At 39.1% G+C, this 17,724-nt stretch overlaps 1 protein-coding gene across 1 annotated transcript in view; it reads right to left on the reverse strand.

Annotated features, from left to right (window-relative positions):
- Nucleotides 1-2,037: 2,037 nt before the first annotated feature.
- The window catches only part of LOC127423523 (RNA-binding protein Musashi homolog 1-like), a 47,191-nt gene continuing 31,504 nt past the window's right edge, over nucleotides 2,038-17,724 (reverse strand). The window contains exons 9-14 of the mRNA XM_051667910.1: nucleotides 17,381-17,498; nucleotides 15,207-15,287; nucleotides 10,856-10,912; nucleotides 7,998-8,057; nucleotides 7,480-7,634; nucleotides 2,038-6,277 (exon numbers count right to left, since the gene is read on the reverse strand). Coding sequence (XP_051523870.1) covers nucleotides 6,236-6,277; nucleotides 7,480-7,634; nucleotides 7,998-8,057; nucleotides 10,856-10,912; nucleotides 15,207-15,287; nucleotides 17,381-17,498 — 513 coding nt within the window. The 3' untranslated portion in view covers nucleotides 2,038-6,235. The remainder of the gene's footprint in view (nucleotides 6,278-7,479; nucleotides 7,635-7,997; nucleotides 8,058-10,855; nucleotides 10,913-15,206; nucleotides 15,288-17,380; nucleotides 17,499-17,724) is intronic.

Consider the following 17,724-nt stretch of genomic DNA (forward strand, 5'->3'; position numbering starts at 1 on the left):
GCCATGACCTTCGTCGCCCCGGAGAGTGAGGTCGGTCGCCGAGCGCAGCGCCTGCATCAATCCCAGGTCAGATATACCCTCGTGCAGTTCTCTTAGCGCCTTGGCTTGGTGCACTTGCTGGGAGCCATGGCGTGCAGGGCGGAGGCGGCCTGTCCAGCGGCACCGCAGGCCTTAATCGCCAGAGACGACATAACCCTACAGGCGCTGGACAGGGGTCTCAGGCGGCCCCGCCAGGTAGCGGCATTTTGTGGGCACAGGTGCACCGCAACCGCCTTATCCGCAACCGCCTAATCGTCGAGTACCTCTGGCAGCCCCACCTTTGAGGGTAGTGAGAGCGGAGGAGCTCAGAGACCGTGTCCAGGCAGTGAAAGGTGCCCTCCACGACCTTGTGAGCTCCTCATGCACCTCCGGGAAGAAAGAGACCAGGGCGGGGCGCGGCCGTGAGCGGCGCTCTGGGCCCAGGAACCAATCGTCAGGCTGCGAGGGCTCCACTCCAGCCCGACACACGCAGCCGCCCGGGCAAGCATGGCTGCCAGCTGCACATCAGGCTGCGACTGGGCGACCACACCCGAAGGTGGGATCCCAGTCGAGTCTTCAGCGTCAGACTTAACAGCCCGTTCTCCGTTGCTGCAATCGAGAGTTCATCCACTTCGTGAACTCGCCCTGAGACGTGCCGGCGGTCTCATCCCAGCGGGGAAAACAAGTGTTCTGGGGAATGGGAGGTCCGTGGGGAATTACGAGGCAGAGTGGCTCCCATTGGGGTCCCCAAATTGCCCCCAGCGCTAACCAACGTGGCCTCAAACCCGAAGGTAAAAGGACCAAGGCGGGGAGCCGCTGGGGTGGTCTTTCCCTCTAACGAAGGAAAAACCGCGACCACAACATTGCCATGATCATGCTCTCGCGGTGAGAACATGACCTGTCCATGAACGCTGTCTCCACGTGGGCAGCGCCGAAGCATATAAGACCATGATCGTGGCCAATTTCATTGGCCTTTTTTCAAAAAGCAGAGTTATTTGGGGCTCCCAAGAGTGACCCCTAGGGTCACTACATTTACACAACGTCGAGTGAGTGACAGATTGGGAATGCATCATTTTTTTTATTTGTTTACTGTTTGTTCTTTTTTATGCATTTATTGTTGTTCATTATTGCTGTTCACCTCACTGACTTGAAAATGTTTGCAAAATAAATTTTTACTATAAAAAGTTTGAAATTGCAAAACATTTACTGTCATTCTTCAGTTTCATACTCTAATTGAATTTTCACAATTTTGCAGTCCATATCTGTTAACTGCAAAAACTGACACTTCAAATCAATTTTAAAATGCTAATCTTTGACAAATAATAGTTTGAAATGTCTAAGTATATATCCAAATCCATAACTTTAAAATTAGGTTACAACAAGCAATCAGACTACACAGTAGATGACTGCATAGAACACTGCAGCCATCTACTGGCTATTATTCTCACAACATGAATTTCAAGTCATGTTACTTATATTTTGTTCACCAGATGGCAGCAATCTGCCTCCAATATGTCACATTCTCATATTTTCTTCATGTTTCAATTTATAGAAGTGTAGGTTTTTACTGTGCTAAAGTTTTATTAATTTTCTTATTTGCATATGCAAATCAATGGTAAAATTGAGAAATGTACACGTATATAAGATCAAAATAGCATAAAATTCCAAAACAAGTGCATAATTTTACTATTATTACTTCAAGGAAGAATAAATAATCTTTATCATCATCATAAAAAAATAAAAAAAGTTACAGCTTTGCTCTTTCCGGTCAAAAATGACCGGGAGGACCAAAGATAGGTCTTATTCATGAAGACCATGAGAGGGTTAAAAGCCATACATTGTTCCACTGTAAAATTAGGCACGATGCTTATATTTTGTTGTCTTTTTAGAGTGTGATGGTTACCACTAAAATGTACATTACAGAGTGAGTAATTTATAACAGCAATCAATACTGCATTTGACTGAAACATGACAATTTCTATCCACACTGTAAAACATGATAACAGAGCCCATCAAATGGAATGTTTTAAAATAATTTATTAGGATTTTTTTATTTGAAAATTTCCAGAAGTGAAAAATAAAAACAAAATACAGTAAGGGACAGTGGACAAGCATATTTGGGCATCAGTTCACAGTGTTGACACACTGCTCCACAGCAATAGGGCAGAGCGCCGCCCACTGACGCTTTCCAGTTCCATCACTGATCCCCAAAGCCCCGTCCCTTTTACAAATCATCCAAACAGTTATCGTAACATGTACTGTAAAAATCTGAGAAACTTTCAAGGGGTTAAAACGGGTCTTGAAAAATATAGCTTTTCTTCTGAAAAATAATTCTTAATGCCACATAATCGCAATCATATTCGTACCACCGTTGACAGCGTACATTATTACTTGAGTTTAAAACATGACTTATTGCTTTTTGTTGGTTAAATAGTTACAGTGTGTGCCGTGCAGTAGTTTTGTGAGTCGTCCCTGTCAGTCAGAGGGTTACCATGGTAACCTACAGTTGTGACCACAGCTCCAAAAAGAGGCTACCACATGTCAAATGGAAGACTTTACCTTAAAATGTAAATAAACAACAAAAACAGACCGAAATAACAATTGCAATTTTTAAGTAAAAGTATTTTGCGTCAAATGAACTCAAATTAGCCTAAATTCATTTTCTCTGAAGGCCTCCATTAGAGCTGTGAAGTCATTTGTACCTCTCCATTTCTGACAGAGACAGGACAGTTTCAAAGGTGGCAGTTGAATGCATGTAAACTACCTATGTGCACATCCATACATCAGTCTATGCACAGGAAGCAGTCTCGCAAAAGTACACACATATTGACGTGTGTACACAACAACTTACACTCTCACCGTAGCGCATACACACACGCACACACACACACACACGCATACTGTATATCCACATTCAACCAAAATAACAAACAGGATAAAGATTGAGATGTAACAGCACTCAGACTCCTTTGCTTGGTAAATTTGTCCTTCATTTCTTTAAAAACAGCATTGTACCATCAACAGCAATAAAAAAAAAACAACAAGAAAGAGAGAGAGGGATAGAGAGAATTTTACAAAAAAAGGTACATTGCGCAGAAATGTATATATATATATAATATATATTTCCAAAAACAGCATGAAGAGAGGCCAAAAAGCCTCGCCCTTCCAAATGAGGCTACTAAACAGATTTCAGACCCACAATGAGGCCTGCTTCCTAATCCCAAAAATTTGACAAATCCTTTGTTCTTTCTGGAAAACGGCACCTTATTTTTCACAAACGTGGTTCAATGCCTCATAAGCAACAGCAAACATCAAAAACATAGTTTCCGACTCTTTTAAATTTCAGCCTAAGCTGGTTTACTGGTCTTAGCTGGTCTCCCAGGCTGGTCTGGATTGTTGGTTTTAAATGGGTTTGGGCCACTTGTCAGCTTGGCTTGGAAGACCTGCTGGCCGACAAGCTAAACCAGCTGAAAACAACCTTGGCCAGACTAGGAAGCCATCGTAAACCAGTTAAGACCAGCAAACCAGCTTAAGTTGGCGTTTTTTGTTTTGTTTTGTTTTTTTCAGCAGGGAAGCATGAGGATTCATATACAACCTCGAAAACTGAAGTACTTTTTACAACCAAAAGGTCTGGGTAATTCAGAGCCCAAAGAAATTTCATTTCGAAAGTTTAAAAAGCCTTAAAGTGTGTACGTTAGAGAAAATGAAGTATAAATGGAGGAAAATCGAAAGATTGTGTCTGCATTGTGGAACTCATTATAAGCGAATGAGCTGGTTACAATATTTACAAGATACATTCTACATATTGCATTTTGTGTCAGATCTAGTTCTGGCCAATTGTTTAGGCACAAAGTAACAAACAGGGCTCTGTTCCAAAACCTTGTCAGCTGTCTACTGCCTACATAGGCAGCTGCCTTCTAAGAAAGCATCTGAAATGGAAATGGAACACTCTACTTAAAGGAATATTCCTGGTTCAATACAAGGTAAGCTCTGTCGACAGCATTTATGGCATAATATTGATTACCATAAAAAATGGAGGTTACAGTGAGGCACTTACAATGGAGGTAAATGGGGCCAATTTTTGAAGGGTTTCAAGGCAGAAGTGTGAAGCTTATTATTTATTAAAAGCCCTTACATTAATTCTTCTGTTAAAACTTATGTATTATTAGAGCTGTAATGTTGTTTAATTGTCGTTTTTCTGCCGTTTTAGGGTTTTAGGGTGTTGTGTTGTAAACGAAGTTGTGAAATTGGATGTAACTTCTCACAGAAAAGGTTAGTAAGCGATTTCATCACATTAAAATCATGTTAGCACGCATGTTGTTTACGTCTTGTGGCTATACTTTTGAAACAGTGAGTATTTTAACATTGACGGATTGGCCCCCATTCACTTTCATTGTAAGTGTCTCACTGTAACCCAGATTTGTGCTTTTTTTAAAGACCAGAACAGACAAGTCTAAATTAATTTGAGTGGTAATCAACATTATGCCACAAATACTGTCAGTTGAGCTTAACTTGTATTGAACCCGGTATATTTCGTAAAGGCCAAAGTATACTATTGCCAAAGTATTTTCTGCGTGCCAATACGCCTCGCGCACACGGCGCGTGACACAGATTTTGTCATTAGCACAGTACGTGTGGACTGTCCACATGCAGCACAGTTTTTCTAAACATGCGGGGATTCCCGGTGTTTGTGCGTCATCGAACTCGCATGCTCGTGGTTAAAAGAGTATAATTTGAAAGGCTGAGTGCTTGACTGTGCATGAGATGGAATGGCATAAAGACAAACAAGGTATCCTATAGCCTTTAGGCAGCAACTCAGGAGACTCGATTCACAAGTTAAAGTATCAAAATAGTTTTAGAAAGCGAAGATTCAATGTGAAGAACATTTTTTGCAGTTAAAAAAGACATAAAATAAACAATCACCCCTCCTCCCCCCACGCAAGTCCATCGTTCAATGACCCCTCCCAAAATCCATGCAATATATACAGTATCTACAAAAAAGAAGCCAAACATTAAGTCTCAACATGACCAGAACAAATTTCAATGTAAATTGTAAAAAAAAACAACAAAAAAACATTCTTATATACAACATTGAGCGCGTTTACATGCACACCAATACGCTGATAACTACCAAAAATCAGCTTATTAAAAAAAATCAGACAACGCAAGAACACAGTGTTTACATGAGAGTTGAAATCATCGGATATTCTGTGCTTTTGATGTCGAAACATAAACGGGCTTGCGCAAACCAGTAAGAATGTTGGTAAAAATGTGTATATGCAATGCAATACCAGGGTAATGGCCAAAATCTGCCAGTGTTGATCGGTTTATGCTTAAACCGTTTATGACATTACCCTGATAAAGGAACATCGTTTAAGGTGTTTACATGACCACATGCACGTAAAATCGCGCATGTAAACACGCTTTGTAAACAAGAATGGTTTTTTAGAAAATTTCCACTGCTCGTGTTGAAATTCAATGTTTTTTTTACGTCAACACCAATTTTACAACAAATAAAATAAAAAATAATAATAATCAAATGATTTAACTTTCAACAGTTCATAATAATATTACAAATGCTGTGTATTTAAAAACTACCAAAATATACATTATTTGTCCTGTCTTTGTTTAGTAAATTTGATTCTCACACATTTGTTCATGGTTGTTTAGATTTGTTAAGAACCTTTACGCGTAATAAAGTTTACGAAAACAAATCTCGATCGTTTCAGTTTAGTTTCTCTGTTCCCCTCTCTCTCTTTCTCTCCATCACTCCATTGTTACAGCATGAGTACGATAAAAACATAAAATACAGTCAGCAAAAACATTGCGACAAATGTGAAAAAACGTGTCAAATAAAACCCCAGGGAAACGGAATTCTTTGCGCGTTTCCCCGCGTACAATCCAAAATTACTGTTCTGACAATGTTTTTTCTTCTTCATTTTTGTTACAATAGACAGATGGCAGCATATCATGAACCAGTCGCTAAAAAACATTATACGTCAGAAATAAAACAAGCGATGAGGAAAACAAAAAGGGTTATGTTAGTAGAGAATAGAGGAAATGAGGTGGAGAAAAAGGCGTTAACTCCAGAATGGAGTCGGGAGGGAACGCAGCTGTTCATGGGTTCGTCCCATTTGCGCGTTGTGTCGTCAGCAGTGGTCGTGTTTCACAAGCTTGTTTGTTACTCCTCCCATGCTGGATGATGATTGGATGCCCCTCAGTGGTAGCCATTGGTATAGGCAGTGGCAATCAAAGGACCCTGGGAGAAGAGACAGAATGTTCCGGGTTCGGTATGGTACTTGTGGCATGATATTGCTTACAAAAGAAACTAATAATTTGTAACAAAAATCACATTTACTGTAAAGGTAATGTGGACTTCTTACAATAGAAGTCTATGGGGCAAGGCATTCTGGACGGAAATGCTTATATTAATCCTTTCATACAAAAATCTACGATATTTGAGCTGTCAATTTAACCCTTAAATGCATGGTAATTTTTCCAAACACTCTTACATATTCGGCGCATTAACATGTATATTATGTGTGTGAATACGCATATAAAATACTGATAATTCACCATTGTCGATAGTTCATAGTTGCAAAGAAAGTCAACATGATATAGTATTTATTTGTATGAATATAGTACTAATTTCTCTCGTAATGCACAAAGAAGTAGATATCTTGTGATAGTAAACTTAAATAGATATGAAATAATTATAAAAAATATAATTTACGGACGTGCAAAAAAACAAAACAAAACTAGTGACCCTATACACTTTTGGTACTTATGTATTTTATTTTTATTATTTTTTTATTAATTCTTTTTGCTGCAATTTTGGCATTTTCTGTGTGTCTTACACCATTTATAAGAGATAGACTGAGGAATCCTAAAGAGGTGTGGGTACAACTCCAAAAAATGGATGAGGTACAGGGGGTGGAATGAGGTCCCGGGTCTCTAAAGACCCGAGGTATGCATTTAAGGGTTAATATAAATAGTATAAATAGTCATTTTAGCGGTGGGGCTACTTTTCTAGGCGGATGAACTTCTGATAATGCTCATTGTAACAGTAATTTGTGGATAAGATATGTCACGTCTCTTTCTGATATCCTTGTGTGTATTGTGCAGATGTTAACGTCTTTGCCGGCTTTGCATAGTCATGACAGGAGTTGAAATATTGAATCTAACTTTGCATAGACAAGATAAGTAAGTGATTTTACCATATTAGTCACATTTTAACACATATAATGTTAAAATGTTGAGGTTAAACTTTCAAAACAGTTCGTATTTGAATGTTTATCACAGTGCAGTTCCTTGCCACATAGATTTCCAATGTAAGTGTATAAATGTAAATGTGATTTCTATTTGTTTAAGCTGAGGGACGAGTTGAAATTTTTGTCTCTGGTAATCAACAGTATTTAGTTAAACTTATAAACATGTGTGTTTATGTCCGATTCTACCTACACCGAGTCCATGTCCGAACCCTGTGCTGGGGGCGGGGCTTGCCGCACTGATATAGCTGCTGACTCCTGAATCCTGATTGGCTGCTGCATACAGTTCTGCCATTGGCCCAGGACTGCTGGTGCCCAGGAAGCCAGCTGCACGTGAGGGGTTAGAGCCTACGGCAAAAAGTCATTCAAAGGTGATTTTACAACATTAAGAGGGAAGCGTTTAATAAATACCTTAACGATGCTAAACTAACTTAAACTCAAGCCAGATTGATTTATATGGCACATCTAAGAGTATAAATTAGGAATTGACACAGTTAAATGCACTGATATTTAAATGTACATGCTTTTGGAAGATAAAAAACATAATAGACAGCGGGGGACTTAAGAGGTCATTTTCACAGTCATTTATTCAAAAACTTCAATTTTAGAGAACATAATCCTGCTTACTTTTTATACGCGTTTCTATCTTTAAGTAAAAATAAAACTTTAAACATATAATAATGTCTGTGCTCATGATCAGTGGTTCTGTACCTCTGACAACCGCTGCAGCTGCGGCCGCTGCCATTGGTCCATAGGCTGTCAGTGGAATGGCTGAAAGGAGAAAAACACATATAAAATCCATTATATCCTGTTGTTGATGTTGTTGTTTTTTACATAAAAATACACTATAAACTTAGAAAACTTAGAACAATAAGAAAAAAATATATATATTTTTCATAATCTACCATTAACCAAGATTATTAAAATGCTTAATTGTAAGTTCTTGACACCTACTGTAATCCATTAACTAATGTTAACAAGCATATCCATTTTGTAAAGTGTTTCCAATTAGTTTTTGTTCTTTAACCAATTTAATATACAGTATATACTTCTTATATCCTTTTTTGACAGATTTAACAAATTCTTCAAAATCAAATTTTTTTTTAAATAATTTTTTGTCCTCTAAAAGTCAGCAGCAATATTTATTAAGAGAATAAAAATAGAGCCAAATTTGATTTAATGGACTTATTTTGCTTTTATTGTTATTTTTCAAGATCCAATTAAATACTGGTGGATAAAGTCAAGTCCCGCCTTCTATTATTTTCCACTGAATGTTTAGTTTAACATTACAGATGTTAAATGCATTGTGAATGCTGTTTCATGCTGTCTTTAAAAGTGTAAATCACATGTCAGTGAACCCGAATACATTAGGCAGAGACACAGAAAGCATTCTCTGACTGGCTCATTTTTCTGTGGGCCGCTCCCCTAATTTATTTTATGTTATACTGTTTTCAAAGTTTAGGGCTGTCACAGAGTCAGGTGTGATTTCTCAGGACACCTATTTGAGTGATATCTGTCAGGTAATAGGGACATTATATGTGTGGTATTCATAAAAATCACTTACAACAGCACCTAAAACTGATTGAGTATACAATATCTAATTATTTTAATTACTTCAAGTTCTTCTGAATTAAAAACAAACACAACACAACTTGTGGCCAAATCCATGTTTTTGTTTGAAAACGCATTGATATCGTTACGTTTCCGCCTCTCATCCACACTGAAACGTGACTTTCCTCCGCCAAAAACGGGGTGTTACGAAAGCACTCTCTATTACCACATACTTTCAAAAAGGTGACATTAGGAAATGGAAAATTTTGTTTTCAAATGCAAAGTAGTATGTTTTCGTTTCAAAATGCATTGATTTCACTACATTTATGCCTCTCATACACACTGAAATATCCCTTTTTCTCCCAATTTTGGAATGTCCAATTCCCAATGTACACACTAAGTCCTTGTGTTGGCGCAGTGATTTGCCTCAGTCCAGGTGGCAGAGGACAGATCCCAGCTGCCTCTGCGTCTGAGATGTCTACTTGCACATCTTATCACGTGGCTCGCTGGGCGTGCTGCTGTGGAGGCAACCACGGCCAACTCACCACGCGCCCCACTGAGAGCAAACCACCTTACAGCAATCACGAGGAGGTTACCCTGTGTGACTCTACCCTCCCTAGCATCTGAGCCAATTTGGTTGCTTGGGAGACCCAGCTGGAGTCACTCAGCACACCCTGGGATTTGAACCAGTGAGCTCCAGGGGTGGTAGCCAGCATCATTACCACTGAGCTACCTGGGTCCCCTTTGAAATTCCGTTTTATTTTTTAATTTTCGTTTTAAATTTTATCATCAAAAACTGTCTATTCAATTACATTTTTTGAAATGTAATCAAATGAAAACAGAACAATTACTTTTCAACATACAATTGTGTTATTTTTATCAAATGAAGTGCTTCTATACAGATCCTCACGGCACAATCCACAATACAACATCTGAGTTATTTGTTTTGTCAAATACAGTGCGGCACAGCAGAGCATCACAGTATTAATGAAATCACTGATAAAAGCTTTTATTCAGTACAAAAGCACACTTGCTTGTGAGATATTGCTTAAATATAATATCATTATTATTGATATATTATTAATATTATTATTAATAATTAATACTACTACATTGAATATTACATTTTACTATATAGTAGTGATATACTGTATTTCTGTTGCAATTTCTTCAATTTCATGTGTCTTGTTAAATTGAGATTTTATTTTGGCAGAAGCTTATATTTTGGAGTGAAGCCCATCCAGTTTCTGTTTGTTTTTGACAGTAGCTTCTCACTTCCGGATAAGCAGTTCGCTATATGGTCAAATGTGCTCTTTAAACCGCGAAAGGCTGTGATTTAATTATATAAATATACAGTCTGCATGTGCTGCGCGCTTCAAGGTTAACGAGTGCTCTGCTCTCTGTAATCTGCTACACACAGAGTGCACGTAATGCTAATGCAGTGTTATCAGTGTATGAGCAGCCAGTGCGCAGCACATGCAAACTGTATTTATTTAAATCACAGCCTTTCATGGTTTAATCATCACACTAGGACATATCACGGTTTTAGTTTTATTATTTTTGCATTCATACATTAATTTTATCCCAAATATTTCAAATTCCGTGACATTCAGCATTCGATAGTTTTTATGACTGGACTGATTTTCCTCCACCGCAAACAAAGCATTTCAAAAACATCCTCCATTGCCGAATACATTGGAAAAAATTAAATGAAAATGCACTGATTCCGCTTTAACAACGTTTTCCTGCACCGAAAACAGAGCATTTAGAAAACACTCTCCATTACCGCATACACTGGAAAACGATGAAGTTAGGAAACTGAAAGTGTAGGTTTAAAACGAAAACCGTTCAGTGTGGACACGGCCTTACTTTGATTGTTAAGAGTTTCTACTGAGCTAAGGGGAAAAAACATTGACTCAGTGTGTTTGTGTACATGTGTTCATGTGTTTGTGTACAGGTATGTGTGTTTATGCATGCACACACAGAGAGCTGCTTGTAAAGCCAGAGGAGTGACAAACCTGTGATCTCAGGGTGGTGTGAGGAGGTCAGAAGGGGGGCCCGCTCTAAATGGAATTCTAGAACAGAAACGGCACAAGAGAGGTTTGTGAAAACACACCAAGTAAATAAACACACACACACACACACACACACACATAGAGTGTTTTACACATGTTGTCCTATCTACGCAAACACAAACACAAGTACACCATGAAAGGAGTCTTTTAAAAGAGGGAAACACACATTAATGTGCACAGAAACACACACAGGGAAGCAACTTACAGCCAGGTGTAGCTGCAACACACGAGGAAAGAAGTGATAGATTGAGGTGCAGAAGGACACAAGGAACAAAACGCACAGGGAAGAGAAGAGAAACGAGGGGATGTCATTAGAGTGCTGGTCTTATAGTGTTAAATATGGAGCCAAATGAAGGTTAGTATCAAGGACAGAATTAAATAATTCTTTCTGAAATAACTGGTTGTATTATATTCCCAAAAAAGGCTACATGCTGTTCCACTGAAAAATAAAAAACCGTCTACTAACAATTATCTTAAAGCTGAAGTGTGTAACTTTTTGATGTTTAAATACTTTCTTGCATCCCAGCTTAATATGCAGAGACAACTATAAGAAGGCCATTTGTAGGTTAATAACTTTGAATACTGTAAACACTGTGTCTCTGTGGTGCTTCAAAAATCCTCTGTTTGTTCGAGTGGCCCATCAGCGCAACACAACAACATAACTCAACCAGTGGTGTGAGATGGGGCGGGACTATATGTTTCTTCAATCACCAGCAGACAGGGGGCATATAAGGAAAGCAGTTTGAAAACAATGTATATTTTTGCAATTCCATTCAATACACTTCAGCTTCAATAAAGACTTTTTTTCAGAGACTATATCTTGAATGAAGTTTACTTTTCTTAACCCATTATTATTCTAGTAAACATACACCTTACAAAAGTTTGTTAGATTTATTCTTAATATGAGAAAAATGCTATTTGCATATGGGACTAGAAAAAAAAAGGAAAATTACGCAATGAATGCGCAACAGATGTCAAGGAATACAGAATACTTTTATGATACTTTTGGATCCTTTTTTTAAGCATTAATCCTTAAATGCATGGGTGTTCACATTATTACATACTGTACCTTGGGTCTTTAGCGACCCGGCACATATATCTATCACAAATGTATCTACAAAATGCTCAGATAGTTTCAAATCTTCAAAAAATATTCAAGACAAGCCCACGAGAGGGATAAAGGCCGGAGGCGGCAGTTCGGGAGAGGGAGAGCTACAGGCAGCTGCCCTGTATGCGTTTGTGTTTATGTTTTGTCTTTATGGTTTAATTTATCTTTTTTTTTGGTGGATTTTTCCCCTTTTTCTCCCAATTTGGAATGCCCAATTCCCAATGTGCTTTTAAGTCCTCATGGTCGCGTAGTGATTCGCCTCTGTCCGGGTGGCAGAGGACGAATCTCAGTTGCCTCCGCGTCTGAGATCGTCAACCCGCGCATCTTATCACGTGGCTTGTTGAGCATGTTGCCACGGAGACATAGCGCGTGTGGAGGCTTCACGCCATCCACCACAGCAACCACACTCAACTCACCACGCACCCCACCGAGAACAAACCACATTATAGCGACCACGAGGAGGTTACCCCATGTGACTCTTCCCTCCCTAGCAACTGGGCCAATTTGGTTGCATAGGAGACCTGGCTGGAGTCACTCAGCATGCCCTGGGAATCGAACTAGCGAACTCCAGAGGTGGTAGCCAGCGTCTTTACCACTGAGCTACCCAGGCCACCGGTTTAATTTATCATTAAACATTATTTTGATGGTCCGTCCGGTTCTCGCCACCTCCTTTCCCTTTTACCCCGTTACATTGTTGCCGAAACCTGGGAAGAAGGAGGGATAAGCCATAGTAGAGTCCTCGCCACTACCATCCACCCCAAAGGAGTAGCCGCGGCCATCCGTCGGGGGACGGAGGAGCCCTGCCGCCTGAAAGCGGAGGAACGACTGCTGACCGCGAGGGAAGGAGGGGCTCCCTACTGACCGCCTGCAGCAGTCGGGCCACGGCAAGGGGCGGAGGACTGCCTCCGATCCAACCGGGGAGGAGCGGCTGTCATCCACTAGAGGCTGGAGGAGTGACCGAGGACCAGGCTACGGCATATCAGAGAACCGGCAGAGTAAGTTTTTTTTTTTCTCCTCTCTCTCTCCCTCTGTCACTCTGTGTTGGCCTTTCCCTCTCTTTTTTTTTGTTTTTCCCTCTCCTTGTCTCCCTCCCAAGTCCGAGAAGGTGGGGAGGACCTGCCGGGGGCTGAACCAAAGGAGGGAGGAGTGTGGCAAGGAGGAGGGTGGATGAGAGGTGTAAACATAGCAAAATTAAGGTCATTTCAAACGTAAATGTTTAAGTGTGGATGTGGCCTCAGTCACCATCCACTTTCATTACATGGTTTTGCCATTTAATGAAAATGAATGGTGACTGAAGCTAACATTCTGCCTAATCAGTCTAATCAAGCCCACGAGAGGGATAAAGGCGGCTGGAGGCGGCAGTTCAGAAGAGAGAGAACTACAGGCAGCTGCCCTGTATGCGTTTGTGTTTATGTTTAGTCTTTATGGTATAATTTATCATTAAACATTATTTTGATGGTTCGTCCGGTTCTCGCCTCCTCCTTTCCCTTTTACCCTGTTATTATATATATATATATATATATATATAGATAGATATATAGATATATTCACCTTTAATTACAGAACATAAAAACATAATTTCAATAGTACACTCAAATGACATTAGTCATATCATACTGTTCATGTGTTATACTTGCTATAGTTTACTTCCACATTTCTTCTTCATCAATTAGCAATGTCAAATGTAAATCAAGTCAATCACTGAAACAACAGCACCACCTTGAGTAAGAAATAGCATGTATATTATGTATGCGTACACACATATGGAATACTGATAATTCACTATTTTCACACAGAAAATCAACATGATATAGTAGTCATTTGTATGAATATAGTACTCATTTCTCTTGTAATAAACAAAGAAATGTATATCATGTGATAAACTTGTATTGATATGAAATAATTATAAAAATATGATTTGTGCAAGCGCAAAAACAAAAAGCATCACTATTACATATCTTGGGTCTTTAATGACCCTAGACCCTTTTGGTAGTCAAGCAGTTTTTAAGAAATATATTTTTGCAATTTTGCCTTTTTTTGTGTGTAACACTATTCAGAAGGGAAATGTTGATGAATACTAAGAGTTGTAGACATAACTCCAAATAATGGATGAGGTCCAGGGTCAATAAAGACCCAAGGTATGCATTAAGTAGGTCACTATCAGGACTTTTCATTAAAATATTTCCTTCTGTGTTCCACATCAGAACAGGTGTAAATGATGATATATTCTCTGAAAACAAGTCTTACTATCATATATAATTTTGCTTCTCGAGCAAATGTATCAAGGATTTTTATATACTGTTTTAAAGGTGCACTTTAGTAATTTTTTAAATATATCGTCTTGGACCTACACTGACACCTAGCGGCTTGGATGCAGCATCATTTAACCGCAATAGTTTTCAGTTACTGATGCCATTGTAGAAATTCACTATTTACAGTCAGTCTTGATTAATCAATGAGTGAAAGTGTCCAAAAACAATGCAGTTACTGAGATTAAGCAAGTAGTATTTGACTGGTCATGTGATTTTAACATGGCAGCCCCCATGTGCGGACCCTCTCCATGTAGAATAAAACAACTTTTATAAGATTATATCTTATAAGTCCTCATCTCGTGTAAGTGCTCATGATTTTATACATATTTCTTTAGGAGTAAAACTTTTTTAACGAGGAAAAACTTACTGAGTGCACCTTTAAGAAAGTTTCGATATTTTTACTGAAAAACAAGACAGAAATTATTGACTAAGAAGGTGGTTTTTGCAGCGTGCCATCCTCTGAAATCTACAATGTAATTTACAGCTGTTGGGAGTGGTGGTGGTGTAGTGGACTAAAGCACTGAACTGGTAAGCAGAAGGTTGTTGGTTTAATCCCCACAGCCACCACCATTGTGTCCTTGAGCAAGGCACTTAACTCCAGGTTGCTCCAGGGGGATTGTCCCTGTAATAAGTGCACTGTAAGACGCTTTGGATAAAAGCGTCAGCCAAATGCATAAATGTAAAATGTAATTTAACAAGCTTTTCAATCAAATGAGCAATTATCAGTTTCTAAGGGTTATTGTTTTAATCATTTGTGCATCCCATTTTGTCATGGCCCAGGTAACTGGCTCGCTGAATTGTTTTAACCCATATTAATCCACTGAATGAATGAGAGCTAGTATTAACTAGTATTGACACAGGAAGTTTGGCTTACCGGGAAACTGGTAGGTATATCCCGGTGTAATTCCAGTGTAGCCACGACTGGCATAGGTAGTAGCTTGGAAACCCGGGTAACCTTAAAAATGAAGAAAGACAACGTCATCTTTACAATTCTTCTTTAAAAGAACTGACATTTATAGGCCAATACATACTGAACAGGAAACCTTCAACAAATCCATTCACAATAAAATGGGCCTGGTTTTGTTGTTAGACATGTTGTTAATTTGGTGAAAAATATGTTGGTACGGAAAAAGAGTGTAACATGTTTTGGTGTGTTCTGACTTTAAATCGTGCTGAAAAGACGAACTTAGACCCGTATTAATTTCCATGCTGGTCCAAGCATGTTTGTTCTGGTTTAGCTGGCGGACCAGCAAAGCCATGTTGCTTACCAGCAAAACTTATAATACTGGAAACCAAAATCCTAAAAGGAGGCAGAATGTTTGTCTCAGGCCACAGCCACTCTCATTCGTTTTCATTTGAAAACTCTGTATTCACTTTCCTAAGACTATGTTCACACAAACAGGAAAACCCCTTTTTTTGGCATATCTGACACAAATCCATTTAGGTTTTTCTGCTCTGAACAGGACAAAAACCCATAAAATTCCATTTTTACAAGCCTGATCCAAACCACATTCATAGGTGGTTTGAAATCTGATTAAAATCAGATTTTTGTTAATGTGTCTCAGTCTGAACGATCAGATCGGATTTCATTTGGTTTTTTCGTCATTTGTTGTGTGCGACGGGTTTTTACGTCCGGTTTTGCGACGAGAAGACATATACCGTGTTCCAAACTGCATGAATATTGTCTTCACAGGGCACTTTGAAGGGAAAACAATAATGATGGCCACACTGTAGGATTGTAACAAACACAATTTCCAATAAAAATGTTTTATTACACCTTTCAGCCCACCGAAACTGTCGCAGTAGAGGGTCTTTGAGGGGAACAGGGCATAGGGATAATGACTTTTGAATGGAATGCACCCATATGTCATATATATGTCACAGGGCAGCAAAAGCAGTGAAAACCTCTTTTTCAATAATACAGACATTGGCTTTACCAACCCAAAGAGATGCGCTAAGGTGCAGTAACCAACATCGGTTGCAAGCCACCAAAATGCGATAAGGTATTAAATATCATGTGCATTAATACAGAATGGGGGTTCGCTTCAAGCATCTTGCCCTCCAACCATTCTAGCAAGCTAGATGTCACGGAACATTTTGCTGCCTGCTAAAATACAGGACAATAGGCCTATGGGACGTTCCGTCGTCATTTCAGCCAAAATGTGGGACATCCTGGCTAAAAGGGGACAGTTGTAAACCCTAGCAGCAATCAACATTGCATATGCCACCTCTCCCGTGTTTAAGCCATTGTCTGTGACGAATGTGTTCATTACTTGGAGACTGCCCACATGACAAATATAATGCATCGTTACTATGACAAATAATGTGGACGTGCTAGCAAAAGCAACTGCTGTCTGAATAGAAAATTTTTATCTGGCCACATATTACTTCCAGTTTGTACAATCAGTCTGAAAAAATCAGATTTGAGAACAAAAAGTTTCTTCCTTGCAATATGAACAAAGCCTAACATCACCGTTTTCCAAAGTATGCTGTTATTGAAAGTGGTGGAGGATTTTCGGAGGTGTAAACATAGTGTGGATGAGAGGTGTAAACATAGCAAAATTAAGGTAATTTCAAATGTAAATGTTTAAGTGTGGACGTGGCCTCAGTCACCATCCACTTTCATTACATCATTTTGCCATTTAATGAAAATGAATGGTGACTGAGGCTAACATTCTGCCAAACATCTCCCTCTGTGTTCCACAGAAAAAAGAAAGTCATTCAGGTATGGAACAACATAAGGGTGACTAATTTATGACCGAATTAAAATTTTTGGGTGAACTATCCCTTTTAATCAAATGATAAAACGATGTTAAAAGTTTTCTTTCCTGTTTTCATTCAGAACGAAAAGTCTGCAGTAGTCTGGAGATCTACTGTTTGCACAAAAACATGCACACACACACACTCTTACGGTGCAGCTCCCTTTTGTAAACCGCAGGTGGTGCCAAACTCTCATCAGACAACTGAATCTCTCCACTGATCCAGTATTAACTCCTGTTTTAGAGTTCTCAGAGATGAATCATCTTTTAACTCCAGTTTTCAACTCACCCAGCATGCCGATTCCCAGCATGAATGCATCCATGCCATAGGGCATCACCCTGGAGCGACCCCGTGCCGTACCTGTCGGTGACATCACTTCTTTCGGCTGTGCCTTTTTGCATTCAACCTACAAAGGAAGCCACAGACAATCATCACCCAAAAAATGCCACTGAATGTGATCCTAAATATTTAAAATGTGTTAAAAATGCCCTAGATGTTTGAAATATGCCTGTTTTTATGTTATACTGTATAACATTTGATGTTTTCCAATAATGTAAGATGTTTTCGAGTATTTATTATTTTATTATATATTGTGCATTATTTACAGCTAGTTTTGCATTTTATAATGATTT

This window comes from Myxocyprinus asiaticus, chromosome 3 (assembly GCF_019703515.2).
Source record: "Myxocyprinus asiaticus isolate MX2 ecotype Aquarium Trade chromosome 3, UBuf_Myxa_2, whole genome shotgun sequence".
NCBI lineage: Eukaryota > Metazoa > Chordata > Actinopteri > Cypriniformes > Catostomidae > Myxocyprinus > Myxocyprinus asiaticus.